The 20,286-nt window shown below is 42.4% G+C and overlaps 1 protein-coding gene across 2 annotated transcripts in view; it reads left to right on the top strand.

Annotated features, from left to right (window-relative positions):
* Positions 1-457: 457 nt before the first annotated feature.
* dhx15 (DEAH (Asp-Glu-Ala-His) box helicase 15) overlaps positions 458-20,286 on the top strand; it is a 117,420-nt gene continuing 97,591 nt past the window's right edge. Inside the window, exon 1 of one of the 2 annotated variants that reach the window (XM_041205005.1) lies at positions 458-683. In XM_041205005.1, coding sequence (XP_041060939.1) covers positions 613-683 — 71 coding nt within the window. In that variant the 5' untranslated portion in view covers positions 458-612. The other variant, XM_041205094.1, reaches the window with a different exon arrangement.

Raw genomic sequence — 20,286 nt, 5'->3', positions numbered from 1 at the left:
AAAAATTTTAGTCTGATTTTAAAAAAAAGTTATAGTTCATCCTGTAACTCGTTTTAAGACTGGTCCAGTAATTATTACAATAACGGGAAAATAATCGTGTTTGCGTTTGGGGCTGGAAATGAGGTAGTTCTTAAATCTTGTTCCCAGAAACTGTGGATTTTCTCGTCTTTACATTGACTCAGGACAGTTTATAACGTGCAATAACAGGGTTCGAAACTCAAATTGGAAGGGCCATTCGCTAATAAAATTTTTAAACATACACACACCTCCCTCCCTTCGCTGCGGTCCCGCGGCGTGACCGTGCGAGAACGAGGTACGTCTCGGTCTGCGAGCCGCCATCTTGTGGAAGTGCTGGGCAGCCGGGGGAGTGCGTTGGGCCTGTTGCTGGGGGCTGGTTCTTTTAGGTACAAAACACACAGAGACATTGTAGGGGGTGGGGGAGTGGGAAAGAGAGAGAGAGAGAAAAAACAGACAGGTGCAAGGTATTCAGAGGAGCGAGACGCTGACTGGGCACGAGCGCTCCTGCAACAATCGGGCCGGAACCCGGAACAGAGAGGATCGAACGGAGAGACAGAATCGGAACGCGCCCGGACCGTTCTAGAACGCGGAGACATGTCCAAGCGGCACCGCGTCGACCTGGGGGACGATTACTCGTCCAGTAAGAAGCGCGTCACCTCGGACGGGTAGGTTAATCCGCAGCGTAGGGGCACCGGAGGACGGCTGCATCCGAGCCGCTCGCTCGGCCTCCCGGAGGATTGCCGGAGACAGCGGCCTTGTCGGCGAGGGGAGACCGGTAAATCTCAAGCTCTTAAAGCTGAGGGGAGCCGAGCCGAGCGGAAGGGGCGGCTGCGGCTCATCGCGGTTCCGTTCTGCCTCTTGCGGAGAGAGCGCGTTAGTCACCAAGAGCGGCCGAGCGAGTGGAGGCCGAGGGCCCGCGAAACTCTCCCCGATAACCCTGCGACCTGGTGCCATCGGCCTTCGGCTCTCCTGCTCATGTCCCGTCTCAGGTAACTGTCATCGCCGTCGTCGCCGCGGTGTCTTGCAGGGTTTCCGGCTGCTTTTGGCGGGACGGTTGCCTTCTCCTCGGTTGTGTAATGCAAGGAGCCTCAGGAAGACATTGGCGCTACCCCGCGCCTGTCTCTGCACATGGCCGGGCCACGTTTCCGAGGCCACACCAGGGTGTTTTTTTTTAGGATTTCTGCAGGGTAACCTCGGGGAGGTGGTGTGGAAAAAATGTAGCGTTAAAGTTTTCCCTTTCCCTTGTGTCCAGTGCCAGGCGGGCGTAAGCTTTCTACACATTTACTAACTGTTTCTTCTCGAAGTTATTTTTCCTGTGTAGGTGCGTCCTGAATGTCTCTAGAAGAGGCACAGAATGGTTGTCAATCCTCTTCGCTTTTCAGAGACTAAGGTTTGGGGACAAATGGGGAGATAAGATGATAAGTGATAATGTACACTAACTATATTTTAACGTTTATTTCGCTTGTGAAAGGATGCGACCTTGTCTCTTCACCCCCTCCCCCAGGAAAATCACTAGGATTGCTGGTTAGGCCTTTCCTGACAATCTAACTCCTACAAAAATGCTCCAGATCAATGTCTGTTAGAACGTATTGGATTGAAAGAATTTTTCAGAACGTCTTCTGTTGTTCAGAGGGATATAGACAGGTTAAGTGAGTGGGCAAAAACATGGCAGATGGAATATAATGTGGGAAAGTGTGAGGTTATGCACTTTGGCAGGAAGAATAGAGGAGCTGAATATTATTTGATTGGAGAAAGACTGAAGAAAGCTGCAGCACAGAGGGATTTTGGGGTCCTTAAGCATGAATCCCAAAATAACTAGCATACATGTTCAGCAGGTAATAGGAATGTTGGCTTTTATTTCAAAGGGCATGGAATATAAAAATAGGAAAGTCTTGCTAAAACTATACAAGGCACTAGTTAGACCACACCTAGAACACTGAACAGTCTTGGTCCCCTTATCTAAGGAAAGATATACTTGTATTGGAGGCAGTCCAGAGAAGATTCACTAGGTTGATTTTGGGTATGGCGGGATGAGCAGGCTGGGCCTGCTCATTGGAGTTTAAAATAATGAGAGGTGACCTTATTGAAACAAATAAGATTCTTAAGGGGGCTTGACAGGGTGGATGCTGAGAATTGTTTCCCCTTGTGAGACAGTCTAGGGCCAGTAGGCATAATCTCAGAGTAGGGAGGTGGGGGGGGGGGGGACACCAATTTAAAACAGAGATGAGGAATTTCTTCTTTGAGGCTAGTCAATCATGGAATTCTTTATTGTAAAGGGCTGTAGAGACTGGGTGGATAAATATATTCAAGGCAGAGACAGAGGGATTTTTGATCAATAAGAGAATCAAGGGTATGGGGAAAAAGCAGTTAAGTGGAGTTGAGGATTATCAGATCAGCCATGATCTCATTGAATGTCAGAGCAGACTCGATGGACCAAATGGCCTTCTGCTCCTAAGTCTTGTGGACTTATGATTCCAGTTTTCTCTCCTCCTTTTCCTAAGGTATTGAGTTTTGTAGGATAGCTCCAAGGGTGAAAATATCTCTCCAGGTGTCTCACCCAAGTGATGCAGTTCATTTATCGCAGAGTGACTGGCTACTGGCTGTTTGCAGGCTCAGCTATAATTTAATTATAGAATAGTTCCAACATAGGAGGCTATTTGGCCCATCATATCCTTGCCGGCGCTCTGAGCGCAACTCACCTGGTCCTGCTTTCATAGCTTGAGAAACAGGAGCAGGAGTAGGCCTTTGAGCCCACTCTGCCATTCAATGTGATCATAGCTATTCTTCAACTTCAGCACTCTTTTCCTGCACTAGCCACATATCCTTTGTTTTTAATATGGAGAAATCTATCGATCTCAGTTTTGAACAAAGTGACTGAGCCTGCACAGCCCTCTGGAGCAGAGAATTCCAAAGATTTACCACCCTCTGAGTGAAGAAATAACTTCTCATCTCAGTCCTAAATTGCCTTCCCCTTGTTCTGAGAATTATTTCCTGAATATTCTTCCCTGCCTTCTTCCCATAGCCCTCCAGATCTTTTTTTTTCAAATAATTGCCAAATTCCCCTTTGGAAGCCACGTTTGAATCTGTCTTCACATTCTCAGGCAATGCATGCCACATCCCAACTAGTCGCTGCTTAAAAAGGTTTTTGTTTATTTATTCTCCTAGTTCTTTTGCCAATTACTTTGATCCCCTTGGTGTCCTCAGGCTTTTGACCCTTCTGACAATGGGAACAGTTTTTTTCCCTATCTACTCTCTTCAGGCTGCTCATGAGTTTGAACACCTCAGTCTTCTCTTCTCTCAGGAGAATGGCCTCAGCTTCCCCAAATTATCTAACTCATTGAAGCCTTTTACCCTGAAACCATTCTCGTAAATCTTTTCTTTACCCACTCCAATGCCTTCATGTCTTTTCGAAAGTGTAGTGTCCAGAATTGGACTCAGTGCTCAGCTGAGACTAAACCAATGTTTTATAAAGGTTCACCATAACTTCCTTGCTTTGGTATTTTATGCCTCTATGGTGGTGCTGTGGTAATGTCACTGGACTAGTAATCCAAAGGCCCAGACTAATGCTGTGGGATCATGGGTTCAAATCCCACAATGGCAGCTGGTGGAATTTAAATTCAATTAATTAATAAATCTGGAATATAAATTTAGTTCCTGTAATGGTGACTATGAAACTATTATTGATTGTTGTAAAAACCCATCTGGTTCTCTAATGTTTCAGGGAAGGAAATCTGTTGTCCTTACCCGGTCTGGCCTACATGTGACTCTAGACCCACAGCAAAGCGGTTGACTCTTAAATGCCCTCAAGGACAAATAGGGATGGGAAACAAATGCTGGCGTTGCCAGCGACACCCACTTCCCATTAAAGAATAAAGAAAAAATTACTATCCTGACAGCTTATAGGACTTCCAAGTTTTGTGTCATCTACAAATTTTGAAATTGTGCCCTGCACATCCAAATTTAGCTCATTAGTATAGATAAAAGATAACAATAGCCCGAATACCGACCTGTTGGAAACCCCACTATATACTTTTCTCTAGTCTGAAAAACAATCGTTCATCGCTACTCTCCGTTTCCTCTCAATCAACCAATTTAGTATCCATACTGCAACTGTTCCTTTAATTCCATGGGCTTAAATGTTGCTGACAAGCCTGTGGCACTTTATCAAATGCCATTAGGAAGTCCATGCTCACCACTTCAGCTGCATCAACCCTCTGTTACCTCATCAGAAAACTCAAATCAAGTTAAACACAGTTTATCCTCAACAAATCAGTGCTGTCTTTCCTTAATTAATGTGCATTTGTCCAAGTGACTTAATTTTTGTCCTGGATTATTGTTTCTAAAAGCTTTCCCACCATCAAGGTTAAACTGACTGGCCTGTAGTTACTAGGCTTATCTTCACATCTTCTTTGAACAAGAGTGGAGATTTGCAAGTTTACAGTCCTCTGGCACCAACCTTGTATCTAAGGAGGATTGGAAGGTTATGGTCAGAGCCTGCACAATTTCCAGCCTTACTTCCAGTTGGTGTACAGTATCATAACTGGTTTTGCACTTGAGATCAGCTAACTTCCAGACTGATCAAATTTGCACACCACCAGCCCTTATCCTCTATTATGATGGAGGGGAGAGATCAAGAAAGGAGAGAGAGTGGTTTGCAGAGGCACACAATCAGTTACACAAAGATTTAGACATAGTTTGCAAGTGGACAAGACTATAACAGATAAAATTCAATATGTGCAAAGTTTTAAATGTGCACTGTTTTAAAAGGAACACATTTAATGAATCATTGTTGGACTAGATCAGGGAGATGTTGGAGTTGATCTGTATGAAGCACTTAAAACAAATGTATTGTCATTGCAGAGCAGCATTCAACAAAGTAAATAGAGCTGTGCTGCTGAATTAATAGAATATACTTTCAAACGCTGCGTTCAGTTTTATCGTTAATATGAAAAGGAGACGTTCAAGCCCTCAAAGAATTTGTTAGAAGGCCTGATCTCCAGTGTCAGGTGACTTGACTTATGAAGAAAGGTTAGAAAAACTTTAAACCTTAACCAAGTGAATGAGAAGGGACAAATGGGAAAGTTTAACCCAATGTCAGTTTCAAGTTAGACCATGATTGCAGGACAAGAGGACATAGGTGCAAACTGGTAAAATGTAATTTGAAGATTGACGTCAGAAGCATTATTCATGCAGAGATTAATAACTCACATTTATATGTAATAAAACATCCGAAGTTGCTTCACAAGAGTGGTGTCAGTCAAAATTTGCTGTTGAATCACAGAAGGACCTACTATGACAGATGACCAAAAAGAAGGAAGTAATTTTTAAGGAGCTTCTAGGGCAGATAAAGAGATGGAGAGATTCAGGGAGGGAATTACAGAGCATAGGACAGGGGTAAGCTATTTTGCCTCTTTGGCCTGTTCTGCCATTCAGTGAGATCATAGCTCCACATGTCTGTTTTTGCCTCATATCCTGTCAAGCTCAGATTTCAATTAACAATTCCTGTAGCATCAGTTGTCATTTGTGGAAGAGACGTCCAAACTTCTACCCTTAGCGTATATAAGTATTTCCCAATTCAACTCATGAAAGTCTAAAAATCAGAGGCAGACCTATCTTCCCTAATCGAAGATTCTCCAGCCAGCAGAAATTGTTTCTATCTACCCTGAATGCCCCCTAATACCTTGAAAATTTTGATTAGATCACTCTTTAACTTCACTACATTCCAGGGAATACAAACCCAGTTTGTGTAACCTGCCTTTGGACCTCAGAGGTTAAATTGCAGCTATCATTCTGGTGAATCTACGTTGCAATCCTTTCAAGGTCAATATGTTGAACTTAAAACTAGTTATGTAGGTGAGTTGGCTAAGGTAGATTGGGAAATTATATTAAAAGATGTGATGGTAGATGGGAATAAAGAGAGTCGGGAAAGTAAGTTTAATATCTACATTTTTACAATCTACTACTTTACAGCTGTTAGCAGAAGGTTTGAACATAACTCCCTCTGTAGCCCTAAATCATTTTGTATTCCTCAATTCTGCCCACAAATGCTGCCTGTTTTCATCATCTTGATATCCTCTTTTGTCATTGAAGTTAGCCCCCCTCCACCAGCTACCATTTCCCCTATCCTTCCCATAGCCCTCACAATCTGGTATATTTAATTCCCAGTCCCTTCTGTTCTGCAGTCATTTCTCAGTAGTGGCTACCATGTCATACTCTCCCAGTTGAATTTGTTCCTTTTTAATTTGGCCCTTATATTTGAAGCATTTGTGTAAAGAACATATCTCTGGGGCACGTACTCTAACCTGTCCTGTTCTAATATTTTACTCGCACGTTTCTTAATTCTGTCTCCTGGTTTAATTACCTTACATCTTTTAGTTTCCCCTTTACCTGTGGGGTCATAATTTTTGAACTATTGTTTATGCCACCTTTCCCACCTCAGCCCTCTTCCCCAGGATCCTCCCCCTACCTCTGTAATCTACGTTTGAGCTGGTTTGAGATGTTCTTTGTCCTGGTACCAGGTGGACAATAAACCATGTGGGAGTCTCTTATGAAAAATTACATCCATCCATCCCGTGTTATTGAATCCCCTACAACTGTCACATTACATTTGCCCATCTCCTCCCCTTTGGCCATCCTCCTGCTCCAAGGTGCTTTGTGTTCACATGCTGTCTCACTCCAGTTTTTACTCTTATCCTTACATTAGCAAGTTAATTATACCTGTTCAATGGGATCAGTCTCTGCAGATCCTTGTCCTCTACTTCACTTGGGTTCCCTTTACTTTTGTGCGCTATTAGTCATACCAACCTCATTCTGAATCTGCACCTCGCTACAAGTTGTGACCGAGTTCTGGACCAGATTGTTTGGCTACTTCTCTTCCTCTCTTTTGTACTGCAGCACCTCCATTTTGCATGCCAGCTAAATGATTTTGAGCCAGAGATATTGGAAATGGAGACATCTTCTGCAGATGCGTTTGCTCCGTCCGGGCTGACTTGCTGTTCACAATCCTAATACTGCAGTCCAAACTCACAACACACTCTGCCAAAGCTTAGTTTTCAGCTTGAGAGGTTCTCCTTCCCCCCCCCCCCCCCCCCCCCCCCACCTTTTTTACACACTAATCTGCGCTAAGCACAGAATCATTGAACAAAATGTTAAATACTTACTACCTGAAGTGTACATAAACCACCTCCAGTACTGGAGAAAAGTAGAAACTCCTTCCAACTCTGCACGATATTCCCACTCTATAACACAGGTGATGTACCTGTAGTTACAATTTGAGATAATGAACTGAAAACATAGTTAAATAATACCTTGTGCAATATTCAAACAAATTGACTTCTTTGTAAAGATAGAATCTGCATTTACTTGACATCTTTCACAGCCTCAGGAGATCCCAAAACACTTCAGAGCCAGTGAAGTACTTTGCGTATTTTACTGTTGTAATACAGGGAGATAAGGCAGTCAGTTCATGCACAGCAAAGTCCCACAGACAGCTATGAGGTAATGACCTGATAACCTGTTATAATGATGTTGATTGAGGGATAAATATTGATTAGATACTAGGAGGATCACTCTAATCTTTTTTTAGTAGTGCTTTGGAATCTTTTATGTCCACCTGTGAACACTTGGTGACTTAGTTTAACATGAGCTTTGGCTGCTGTACTCTCACCTGTGCTTTTGTCACTTTCAGACTTGACTCTTTCAACACCATCCTAGTTGGCCTCCCATCTTCCACCTTCTAAAATAAAAGCAAAAAACTGCAGATGCTGGAAATCCAAAACAAAAATAAAAATACCTGGAAAAACTCAGCAGATCTGACCATCTGCAGAGAGGAACACAGTTAACGTTTCGAGTCCGTTCATTAAGTCATATGGACTCGAAACATTAACTATGTTCCTCTCCGCAGATGCTGACAGACCTGCTGAGTTTTTCCAGGTATTTTTATTTTTTCACCTTCTAAAGTTCAGCTTATCCAAACCTCTGCTCATATCCTGACTTGCAGCAAATTCACCCAGCATCCCTGTGCTCGCATTGGCTCCCAGTCCACCAATGTCTCATTTAAATTTCTTGTTATTGTGTTCAGATTCTACTGTGGCCTTGTCCCTTCTGCATATTTTGCCTGATAACACCCCTGTGAAGCACCTTGGTACTGTTCACTAAGATAAAGGTGCTATGTAAATGCAAATTATCTCACCTGAAAGACAAAACCTCTGGAAGTTTAGCAGTCCCTCCAATACTGCACTGGAGGTAGCTGAGATTACATGTTCAAGTTGCTAGAGTTGGAGTTGAACAGATGACAAGGCTCGGGTGTGAGCCATACACTGAATCAAGGCTCCGAAGTTTATTGCCAATATTTTAAAAAAGGGGCCAGATCTAAATATCTCATTCATAAGTGCTGAAGTTTTGTCACAAATTTTCATGTTTTTTCTTGAAACTCAATGCAATGAAAGGTATCCATTGGATGGATCAGCAAAAATAGTGCTTTGCGTGGTTTCTTCCAATTCATTTGGTGTCTTTGTTACAGTTGCTAAATGTTAGAATTGGTTATTAAAATTAAATTTGTTTGTGCTCTGCATTTCACTTGCACACACAACCTGCAGCTACGAAGAAGAAACCAGTTGCTCCTTTTGCTGAAGAGCTTCTATTCGTTAATTTGAACCGAAATTGGACCTTTACAATGACACACATATTGGAACTTGGTTTCTGTGAAAGGTTTTGAAGTTTGGATTTTGCCCATTTAATAGAATGGACCCATTAAGTTAACATTAGGATGCTGAGTTAGATTTGGTTTAAACATTTCAAAAATCTGGGTTACATTTGGACAGTTAACATGAAAAATTTTGTGGAGAATTTTCTAAATCAAGAGACCAGACTGTTTGAATTCAGTGGTTTAGATTGAGATGGAGGTTGACCATTAAGCTTTACTTTAGGCTTAAGTTGCTTTTCTGAGGAAATAACTTGTGGAATTTTGTTAGAGCCATTTTTGCTTCTTGACTTTTTTTAAAATACAAAAGATATCACTCGTATGTATGGATTCTCTTTTTGTGTTGTGGTCGTTTTCCACAGTTGCTGTGTGGCCTGAAGAACTGGGCATATATTGTAGGCTGTATAACATAGCTAACATGCTATTTATAAACTTGTGTTTGGAAATCTCCTCGAGGGCTATTGTATGGGATTATGATCCGTTGCAATGTTAAGCATGGTTGCAGGAAGGGCCATTTCAAAAGGATAGGAAAAGTGGGCGTGAATGGAGATGCAGTAGTTGGACCAGGTAAGACTTGGGTTTTAAAAATCTGTAAGGTTACTGGAGGAAGAGAACAATGAACAAGTTCCATGGTTTTGAGGCCTTGGAAGATGATGATTTGAGAGCAACATACAGTTGCTTATGAGTCTTAATTTCAGCACAAAACAAAAACAGAATTACCTGGAAAAACTCAGCAGGTCTGGCAGCATTGGCGGAGAAGAAAAGAGTTGACGTTTCGAGTTCTGTTGAAGGGTCATGAGGACTCGAAACATCAACTCTTTTCTTCTCCGCTGGTGCTGCCAGACCTGCTGAGTTTTTCCAGGTAATTCTGTTTTTGTTTTGGATTTCCAGCATCCGCAGTTTTTTGTTTTTATCTCTGTGTTTAATTTCAGCACAGTTGGGATGCAGGTAAGTGTGTTTTGGGTGCCACATTTGAAACAATTCCTTTTTACAATTAGATAGCTGGAACCTCAAAAGCCTTTTGTGGTAAAGCATCTCATGTTCCATTAACCGTTTGTAAAAAAAAATATATAACTTTAACTTAGAAAGAAGATAAATTAATCAAATATGGAGAAGATAAAAACCCCTGGTCCAGTTGGATTGCATATATTAAAATTAGTTAGAGAGTAGATAGCAGGGGCACTGTAGCAGGTACAGATACCAGACTCCATATCCGGGAAGCTCAGGACCAGATGTGTGCCAGACATTGGGATTTTCTGGTTTTTGGGTCCACCCCTCCTGGTTTTTGGGATGCCAGATAAGAGGTCCTGTACCTATATATAATAATTAATTGGAAAAATTAACACAGCAAGAGGACTGACTGAAAGCTAACGTGTTTCTTACACATAAAAGAGATAAAACAAGTCCAGAGATCTATGGGCCAATTAGTGTGGCATCAGTGGTAGGAAAGAGGATGGAATCCTTACTCAAAGATGTAACATTATTTGCTGAAAATGTCTTTTCAAACAAGAGGAGACTTCTCAAAAATGTTTAATGCTGCAAAATGATAGATATAACACTCACTAATCTTGTGCACTGTCATCTGTAAATCATGTATGGTTGTGCTTTGAACATTAAGGATACTTAAGGCCAGGCAGGTGTCCAGTTCCTAGCAGTTGCAGGACTTGACTTCTTCATCTTACAAGATCCGGCTTTTAGATGAAAACACTTGACCCGATGAGTCAGATTTGATTAAATGTTCCTTTACTTTGATAGATTATTAACTAGCGGTGATGATAATATGATTGAATTCAATGTTGGATTTGAGAAGAAATGTAACATAGCTGCTCATTCGTTCACATGTGCTCTGCCTGAAGGCTGTTCATCTGCTAATGCTCCATCCTGAACCAATTTCACCATTTTCTTGGCAGTTTTTTTCTCAGTGATGGTTTGCCATTGTCCCCACTTTTGGATGGGTGTGTTGCAGGGGCGGGGGGAGAGCGGAGGAAGAAGGGAGGTGGAGGGGCAAGGGAACAGGTCCCAAGAATTGAACCTGCGCTATTGGAGTTATTCTGAACCACACTAGCCATCTAGTTAACTGGCCCCCCCAGAATGTTATGTTGATTCCACATTTTGGTAGGGCCAACAGGGTGAGGCAGAGACTCACAACAGCACTAAAGACTGACTATTCTCAGGACCTGATGGTTTCCATTCTAGGGTATTAAAGGAAGTAGGTGAAAAATTTGCAGATGCTTTAATCTTCTAAAGGGTGCACAATTTAGAAATTGTCCCTTTAAGTTGGAAAATTACAGATGTAAGTCTTTTGTTCAAGAAAGGTAAGAGTGAGGGAAAATATAGAGCTGTTGGTCCAACACCTGTAGTGAGCAAAATACCAGAAGCTATAAATTAAGGACAAAGTCACAGGAATGTTTGGAGCCGGTTAATGGTAACACCATTGCAATACTATTCTAGAACTTGGGAAATTTTAGGAAGTGAAGAAAGCCATAAAAACCAAGCAAACCTGTCCCAATTTCACAGCTGCAACCAACCTCTTCCCATTTCGATGGCAAAACCTGACCGTGCAGCAGAAGAGGGGTTTAACATTATTTTTGTGGGCCCCTTTAGGCTCTCCAAGATTAATGTGGCCCGCTCCTACTCTGCCATCATCTTCCCCAATCTGCCTTCCTGCTAAACCAGGTATGTTCCTGCGGAGCCCAATCTTGCTCATTTTGAGAGGACAGTCTATCTTAAGTAGTTCAGACAGGATTAGTCAAGAGGGCAGATGCACTCAGGAATTTAAGCTGATTAGAGAGAGCCAGCATCGAATTGCCCCTTGAGCCTATTCTGTCATTCAGCAGAATTCTGGCTGATCTGCATCAGAAAACCATCCACCTGCTTTGGCTGCATTTCCTTTAATTAACCTTAGCTCGTGAGAATCTGTTTTGGATTCAAAATTCTTAATTAAGCTAGCATCTTCTGCTTTTTGAGGAAGAGAGTTTCACTACCCTTGATGTGAAGAAATGTTTCCTAACATCTACCCTGAATGGCCTAGCTCTGATTTTACAGTTTTTTTCCCCCGTGATAGAGTCCTTCAACAGCGGGAGAATGTTTCTACCCTTTCAATTTAATGTGAAATGTTGATAGTTGAATATCAGCACCAATCATGAAGAGGTTTCCAAAGACCCCTGTGCACCTTCACTTCTGTAAGCAGGTTGGATCGCTCATTGTGTGTCCGCTGTAATCTCGTGTAAGTAACCACATTGCATATGTAATTAAATCCACTGTTGGGTAGTATTGGAATATGATAAATGGGCATTGGGGCAACTTGCACTTAGGCCATATACTTTTAGACATTGAAACAGTGGTGATCCAGTGATGGAATTGAGATAAATATAGTGAACCCCTGCCTTAAAACGGGCAGCTCCTATACTTTCTTGCACTCGCTCTGCTGATGATGACAGTCACATTGCTTACCTCCTATGTAAAAATAGTGATCACAGGATTGTCTGGAGTGCATTTGGACAGTTTAGAATAAAATCTTGGAAATGTTCTGGATTTGAATGAACTTGTATATATTTTATCAGGTTGAAGTCCTAACATTGCAGAATAAGTGAATGCTACGTAGATATTACTCTTGCTCAAAAAGGGGTGCAAGGATAAAGCCAGTATCTACAGAGCAGTCAGTTTGACTTCAGTGCTACAGAAACTTTTGGAAACTATAGTTCGGGACAAAGTCAATAGTCACTTAGACAAGTGCATGATAATTAAGGAAAGCCAGCATAGATTAATTAAGGGAAAATCATGTTTAACCAATTTGCTGGAGTATTTTGAGGAGTGAACAGAGAAGTTGATGGGAGCAATACTGTTGACGTGATATATATGGACTTTCAAAAGGCATTTGATACAGTGCCACACAGCAGACTTATGATCAAAATTCTAGCTTATGGAATAAAAAGGAAAGTAGACACTTGGATAAGAAATTGACTGAGTGACAGGAACAGGAGAGTAGTGATGAATGGTTGTTTATCAGATTGGAGGAAGGTTTGTAGTGGAATCCCTCAGGGCTCAGTGTTGGGACCCTTTTCCTTCCTGATATACATTAATGATCTAGACTGTGGTGTTCAGGGCATGATTTCAAAATTTGCAGATGATACAAAGATTAGAAATGGTGTCAATTGTGATGAGGACAGTCTTGAACTTCAAAAAACATAGACATGTTTGTGGATTGGGCAGACAAAAGGCAGATGAAGTTCAATGCAGAGAAGTGCAATGTGATTCATTTTGGTAGGAAGAATATGGTGAGACGTATAAACTAAAGGGAGAAACTCTAAAGGAGGTGCAGGAACAGAGGGATCTTGGTTTACATGTACATAAGTCATTGAAGATGGCAGGGCATGTTGAGAGAGCAGTTAATAAAGCATATGGTATCTTGGGCTTTGTTAATAGAGGCATTGAGTACAAGAATAAGGAGGCCATGTTGAACTTGTATAAGACACTAGTTAGTCCTCAGCTGAAGCACTGTGTCCAGTTCTGGGCGCCATACATGGAGAGAGTATAGAGGAGATTCACAGGAATGATCCCAGGGATAAATAACTGTAGGTATGAGGATAGATTGGAGAGGTTGGGACACTTTTCCTTGGAGAAGAAAAGACTGAGAGGAGACTTGTTAGAGGTATTCAAGATTCTGGGGGCATGGACATGCTAAATACTGAGAAACTGCTCTCACTTGAGAGTGTTAAGAACTAGAGAGCATAGATTAAAAATAATTGGCAAAAGGAGCAAAAGTGATCTGAGAATTTTTTTTTCACCCAGAGGGTGGTTGGAATCGGGAACAAACTTCCTGAGAAGGTGGTGGAGGCAGGTTCAATTGAGGTATTCAAATGGGAATTGGATTGCTATCTGAAAAGAGAGAATGTGCAAGATTATGGGGATAAGACAGGGGAGTGAGAGTAGGTAGAATGCTCTTTCAGAGAGCAAGAGCATATTCAATGGGCCAAATGGCCTTCTTCACTGTAAAGATTCTGTGATAACCTTGATTTCCAGCAGAATATCGACCAGGAAGTAGTTGTTACACCCAGAATGTTGGGTGAAAATAAAAGATGCCACTATTTTCACTGAAAATTATTTGCTGTCGTAGGTGTGAACATGGAGAAGGAGATATTGGTTAATATCTGAATGGATGTTGTTTTAGTAGCTTGATTGACAGAATTGATCAAGAAGGTAACCCTAAACAGTGTTATTTCTCAATTATTTATTTTATTTTTTTCATTTATGGGATGTAAGCATTGCTGAGTAGAGCAGCATTTATTACCTATCTCCAATTGCCCTTCAGAGAGTGGTGCTGAGCTGCCTTCTTGAACCGCTGCTGTCCAAGTGGTCTAGACGCACCCACAGTGCCGTTAGGGAAGGAGTTCCAGAAGTTTTGACCCAATGACAGTGAAGGAATGGTGATATAGTTCCGAGTCAAGATGTTGTGTTTCTTGGAGGGGAACTGGCAGGTGGTGGTATTTTGCATCTGCTGCCCTTGTCCTTCGAGGTGGTAGAGGTCAAGGGTTTGAAATCTTCTAAATATGATTGCATTTGCCCTCTTGAATCTTTCATGGGTTTGGCAGGGCATTTTCTGCACCGATAGAGCATGTTCAACTTGCAATCCAATATTATAGCTTTTGGGGAAACTATCCAGAGCAAGTTAAATTTAAAACCAGACTTTTACCGATTCTTCTCATCTGGAGGTTTCAATTTTCTGCCCAATTACAACTTTTCTTGCTGCCTATTTTACTACTACTACTACTACTACTGTGACCATTGCTTCTTCCCTCTTTATTTCCCCCAAACATTTTTGCAAAAGGCTTTGAAGTCCTTACTGTGCAAGCAAGGGATTTTTGCAGAGTAAAGAGCATACTTAATTGAACATTTCCAGTTTCTGCTTTCTTGTGCTTCAAGAAATAGATCTTAACTTTTTTTCCTTTTTGAGAAACTGGAGGAAAAGCTAAAGCAGATTGTATAATATACTGTTAAAATAGTGTTTTAATATCATGAGCATTAAAGGAGGAATGGAAGATGTAGAAGTAGCTACATTTCATGCCTGGAAAGAAGAAAAATTCAAACAAGAAACCAAAAATTCAAATGAAACCAAGAAATGTTTTCATTTCATGGGACTTTTAAGGGCATGCACTTAGAACTTTGAGGAGCAGTGGTCAAAGTAGTAATGTGGAGGCGAAGTCCTATCTTCACATTGAGGGTACTCTCAATCATGTCGTGTGACACTGCCACCGTGCTAAATGGGATAGATTTCGAACAGATCTAGCAACTCAAGACTGGGCATCCTTGAGATGCTGTGGGGCAGCAGCAGAATTGCATAAAACCGCAATCTGTAATCTCATGGCTCACCATATTACCCAGTCTTGTCTTACTGCCATCAAACCAGGGGATCAGCCCTGGTTTGATGAGGAGTGCAGGAGGGCATGCCAGGAGCAGCCATGCCTAAAAATGAGGTATCAACTTGGTGAAGATATAACACAGGACTACTTGTGTGCTAATCAGCATAAGCAAGCAATTGATAGACACAGCTAAGCGATTCCACAACCAGCGGATCAGATTTAAGTTCTGCAGTCCTGCCACATCCAGTCGTGAATGGTGGTGGACAATCAAACAACTCACTGGAGGAGGAGGCTCCACGAATATCCCCATCTTCAATGAAGGGGGAGCCCAGCACATGAGCGCAAAAGACAAGGCTGAAGCATTTACAACGATCTTCAGCCAGATGTGCTGAATGGATGATCCATCTCGGCTGCCTCCTGAGGTCCCCAGCTTCACAGATGCCAGCCTTCAGCCAATTCGATTCACTCCACGTAATATCAAGAAACAGCTGAAGGCACTAGATACTGGGCCCTGACAATATTCCTGGAATAGTACTTGAAGCCTTGTGCTCCAGAACCTGCCACTCCCCTAGCCAAGTTGTTCCAGTACAGCTAAAACATTGGCATCTACCCAGCAATGTGGGAAATTGCCCAGATATGTCCTGTACACAAAAAGCAGGACAAATCTAACCCAGCCATTAGTCTATTCACGATCATCACCAAACTGATGTAATGTGTCCTTGACAGTGCTATCAGGCAGCACGTACTCAGAAACAACCTGCTCGCTGATGCTCTGTTTGGGCCCTGCCAGGTCCACTCAGCTCCTGACCTCATTACAGCGTTGGTCCAAACATGGGCAAAAGAGCTGAACTTCAGAGGTGAGAGTGACTACCCTTGGCCTCAAGGCTTCATTTGACTGAGTGTGGCATCAAGGAGACCTAGCAAAGCTGGAGTTGTTGGGGATCAGGGGGAAAACTCTTCAATGGTTGAAGTCATATCTAGCACAGAGAAAGATGGTTATGGTTGTTGGAGGCCAATCACCACAGCCACAGGGCATCACTGCAGGAATTCCTGATGGTAGTGTCCTAGGTCAAACCATCTTCACATGCTTCTTCAATGACTTTCCTTCCATCAATAAGGCCAGAAATGGGGATGTTCACTCATGATTGCACAATGTTCAGCGTTCATAACTTCTCAGATGCTAAAGCAGTCCGTATCCAAATGCAGCAAGAACTACACAATATTCAAGCTTGGGCTGAAAGGTGGCAATTAACATTTGTGCCACACAAGTGCTAGGCAATGACCATCTCCAACAAGAGAGCATCCAGTCATCTCCCCTTGATATTCAATGGCATTACCAAAGCTGAATCCTCATTGTCAGCATCCTGGGGGTTACCATTAACCAGAAACTGAACTGGACTAGCCATATAAATACTGTGACTACAAGAGCAGGTCAGAGGTTAGGAATCCTGTGGCAAGTAACTCACCTCCTGACTCCCCAAAGCCTGTCCGCCATCAACAAAGTACAAGTCAGAAATGTGATGGATTACACTCCACTTTCCTGGATGAGTGCAGCTCCAACAACACTCGAAGCTGGACACCATTCAGGACAAAGCAGCCCACTTGATTGGCACCCATCCACAAATATTCACTCCCTCCACCACTGACAAACACTGGCAGCAGTGCGTGCCATCTACAACATGCACTGCAACAGTTCCTTCGACAGCACCTTCTAAAACTGTGACCTCTACCACCTAGAAGGACAAGGGCAGCAGATGCATGGGAACACCACCACCTGGAAGAGTTCCCCTCCAATCCACACACCGTCCTGACTGGGAACCATATTGCCGTTCCTTCGCTGTCACTGGGTCATGTTCTGTAACACTCTTCCAAACAGCACTGTGGGCATACCTATACTAAATGGACTTCAGCGATTCAAGGAGGCAGCTCACCACCTCATGGGCCTCGTTAGTGATGTCCACGACCCGTGAAAGAAAAGTGATAAAGTAGTGGTAAGAAAATTTTTGCTGAGGTTGGAGAACATGTGGTCCACTGCTTGTATATGTTGCGTATATAAGTTGCCCGCACAGCCTGATGATGAATAAAAGAAAGGTACACCCGAGCTTGGATTGCTTTTAGCAAGAGGCTGGCCTTTCTATCATCTCGAATTGTACCTGTGGGAGTGATTTATGCTAGCAGTGCCATTAGAAATTCAGTGAAGGGAGACGATGGATGCAAGAAATTTTCATTCTCTGCACTCTTTAATTGAAAACATTCAGTAATTCATAGTGCTTTCAGTTCAAATTTTGATTTTCCAAATGCAAGGAGCATTTTGAACTCAATAGCTTTGGGATCCAGAATTTGTTGCTACAGGACTTAACACTGATCATACTATTGAGATTAATTTTGGATAGCGTATTTGAGATTATCACTCAAGGTGTGTTTGTACAGCCGGAACGTTTTATTGGCTTGTGTGGTTTTAGTTTTTTTACCCCTGCTAGGCATATTTGGTCGCAGTACACTAATGCTGGCACCAGGTTTAGTTAAAGATGTTGTGCAAGCGTGGTGGTGAAGATATTATTGTTTGTTAGTAGAAATCTAAAATGACAACCTGTAGTTCTGTGATTTCTCTTGTACAATTGGAGCAAGCTTGACCATGTTGCCTATTGTTATTGCTGTGGCTGAATTTTATGTTCCCCCACTGGTGGGTTTGAAGGCGGGGTCATGTAAAATCCAGTGGGTGGCCTTCCCACCACCTACGCACCTGGCGCCAACCTATCTGTAATTTTACGGAAGGCGGCATTGGGTAGCCTGCCCACACTTGGACCTATTGAGTTACTGAAGGGCTGCGTTCCACCGCTGCCAGTATTTTACCCACTGTGGGGGGCAGGCCCACGCCATGCAGGAAGTCCATCGGTTTTAGCTGCTTGGGTTGGTGTCAGGCAGTGAGTGGGAGGAACTCTTTTGCGGCTGACTGGGCCAATCGGAGGCACATTTTCCCCCGTCCACCCCCGGGCTTTTGAAGTCAACTCCCCTCTTCGCCAAGACCCCAGACTTGCCTGGGCTGCTCGACATAGTGGGTCTGCCTTAGTCTCGGCAGTGGCCAGTTCTCGCAGCTGACACCACTTGGACTACAAATTAGGATTTTCTCCTGAGAAAGGGGTGGAAGTCTGACCTTAAAACAACTGAGACTGCTCCCAGTGTTAAATTGTTGTGAGACAGCCATTGGGATCGTGGGCAGGCTTCCTGCCACCACCACCATCGCCACCAACTTTTTTAGCTGGTAGTGGGGTGCGGCGACTGTAGCGCGCTGTAAAATCCAGCCCCATCCTTGTTTTTGTTGTTGGTGCAAGGAAGTTAACCAATGAATGATTTTGATCTGATCCCAATTGATATGTGTTTATTTTTTTTCAGCGCCAAACTACTGGAATTTGGTTTTTGCTTTTCACACTTGAAAAATCTTGTTAGTACAATGTAAACTCAAGCGAACACACCAGTGAATAGCTTAATAACATTGAGTTGGAAATTATTTAACCAGTTTAGAGACTGGGTTCCTTAGCAGGACCCTCTAAGATTCATGCATTGGTAAGTTTATAAAAAAATCCTCATGGTTTGCCCGAGTAGAGATGGAATTGTTTAACCTTTTTCATTTGAGCTGTATATCTGAGGAAATAACTAGTGCAATTTTTGGGAGATCATGTTCTTGTCGTCTTTTGTGCCACAGTTCATTTACCACATTTTCATGGTTGTGGCATTGTGGATTGTGCTTGAATACACTGCTAAAGCTTGTGGACTTGAGTCCTCTTGACTTTGTCAGAAGAAATAATCTGAAGCAGTGACTTGTTTGAGTTCAGCTGTTTTTAAAAAAAAACCCTACTGCAAGATCGCATGGGCTCAAATAGGACACATGGTAAATTAATGTAGAGATGGTATGGTACCAGATCTGACGACTAAAGACTGCACATGGGTAGGGGAAAAGGAAGATGGTGAAAGTTCCAGTTATTAAGCTTTGGAAAGGAAGGAATTCGAGGAGGATATGCTGTCATGAAGCTTGATTTCGGGATCGTGTAGATACATGGCGGAGTGTTTAAGATATCGTATTTGGAATCAAGTAAGAACAAAAAAAACATTCAAAGGGGCTGTGTCCACTCTGTTGTGAAGTCAGATGTATTTACTATAGTCTTATCAATGTATTAACAGGAAAATAACTACACTTCAGTGTTATGTCCCTAATTCCCTTAGCACTCCTGGTACATTTGTCAGGCAAGATCTGCTTTCCACAAATCCACGCTGATTCTATCTTTCATTACCTAATGCTTCATTATCACTTCTTTCGGGATACATTCTTACACATTACTTACCACAGATGTCAAGCTCAATTATGTCATTTACCTGGTTTGTTCCTGTGCTCCTTTTTAAAGTTTGATATCTTGCTATTTGTTAACTTTTCAATTCTTTGTTACTACTTCCATATCTAATACTCCCTAATAAAATGTGGCAAGGACATGTCTGACAGTGAGGACTTCTTTGGAGTGTGTCTGGACCTGGTTATTTTCCTGTCAGTGGCTGATCAGTACTTGAAGCTTATATCATTCTGATCCGCCTCTGCCTTGGTGCACACATCCCCTCCCCCCATGCCAACCACCAGCACATCAGTACACAACCAAGAAATGCAGTTTTTATGTGTGACTTACTACCCTTCAAGTCCTCCTTTTACACAGAACAACTTGTTCATGTTTACTTCAGGTTCTGGATTGGACTGGTGGGGCCAAATGGCCTGTTTCTATGTCGTGTATCCTAAGCAATAACTTAGGTAATTTTATTTTGTCTTTATTCCCCACATCACTTACGTTTTTGTTGATCAAGCTTTTTCCTCTGTTGACCTTCCATGCATTTGTTCTTCTATACTTGGTGCATAATGCTTTTAATCGCCATCCAGTTTTCTTTCCTGTTTATCCCTTCTAATAATTCTATCAGTTTTAATTGTACTTTATTTCGCTGCAAGCCTTAAGGTTCTATAGCATGTTGCAAGCAGTGTTGCTAAAGTTCTTGGATGTATTAAGTAAATCCAAGCGATGGTCAGGTCTGGAAGCACCCTTGCTATGATCAGTTGCTGCACGTAAGAATCCATTATTGGACCCTGGATCAAATTTCACTCCTATTTCATCTCTGCATTCTCAGCTCTGTTCCAGTTACCTATAACAGCTTCACCTGTTGCTACAAACATTT

This window comes from Carcharodon carcharias, chromosome 1 (assembly GCF_017639515.1).
Source record: "Carcharodon carcharias isolate sCarCar2 chromosome 1, sCarCar2.pri, whole genome shotgun sequence".
Taxonomy (NCBI): Eukaryota; Metazoa; Chordata; class Chondrichthyes; order Lamniformes; family Lamnidae; genus Carcharodon; species Carcharodon carcharias.
The sequence above is the reverse complement of the archived record's forward strand: the minus strand, read 5'-3'. Positions and strand labels throughout refer to the sequence as shown.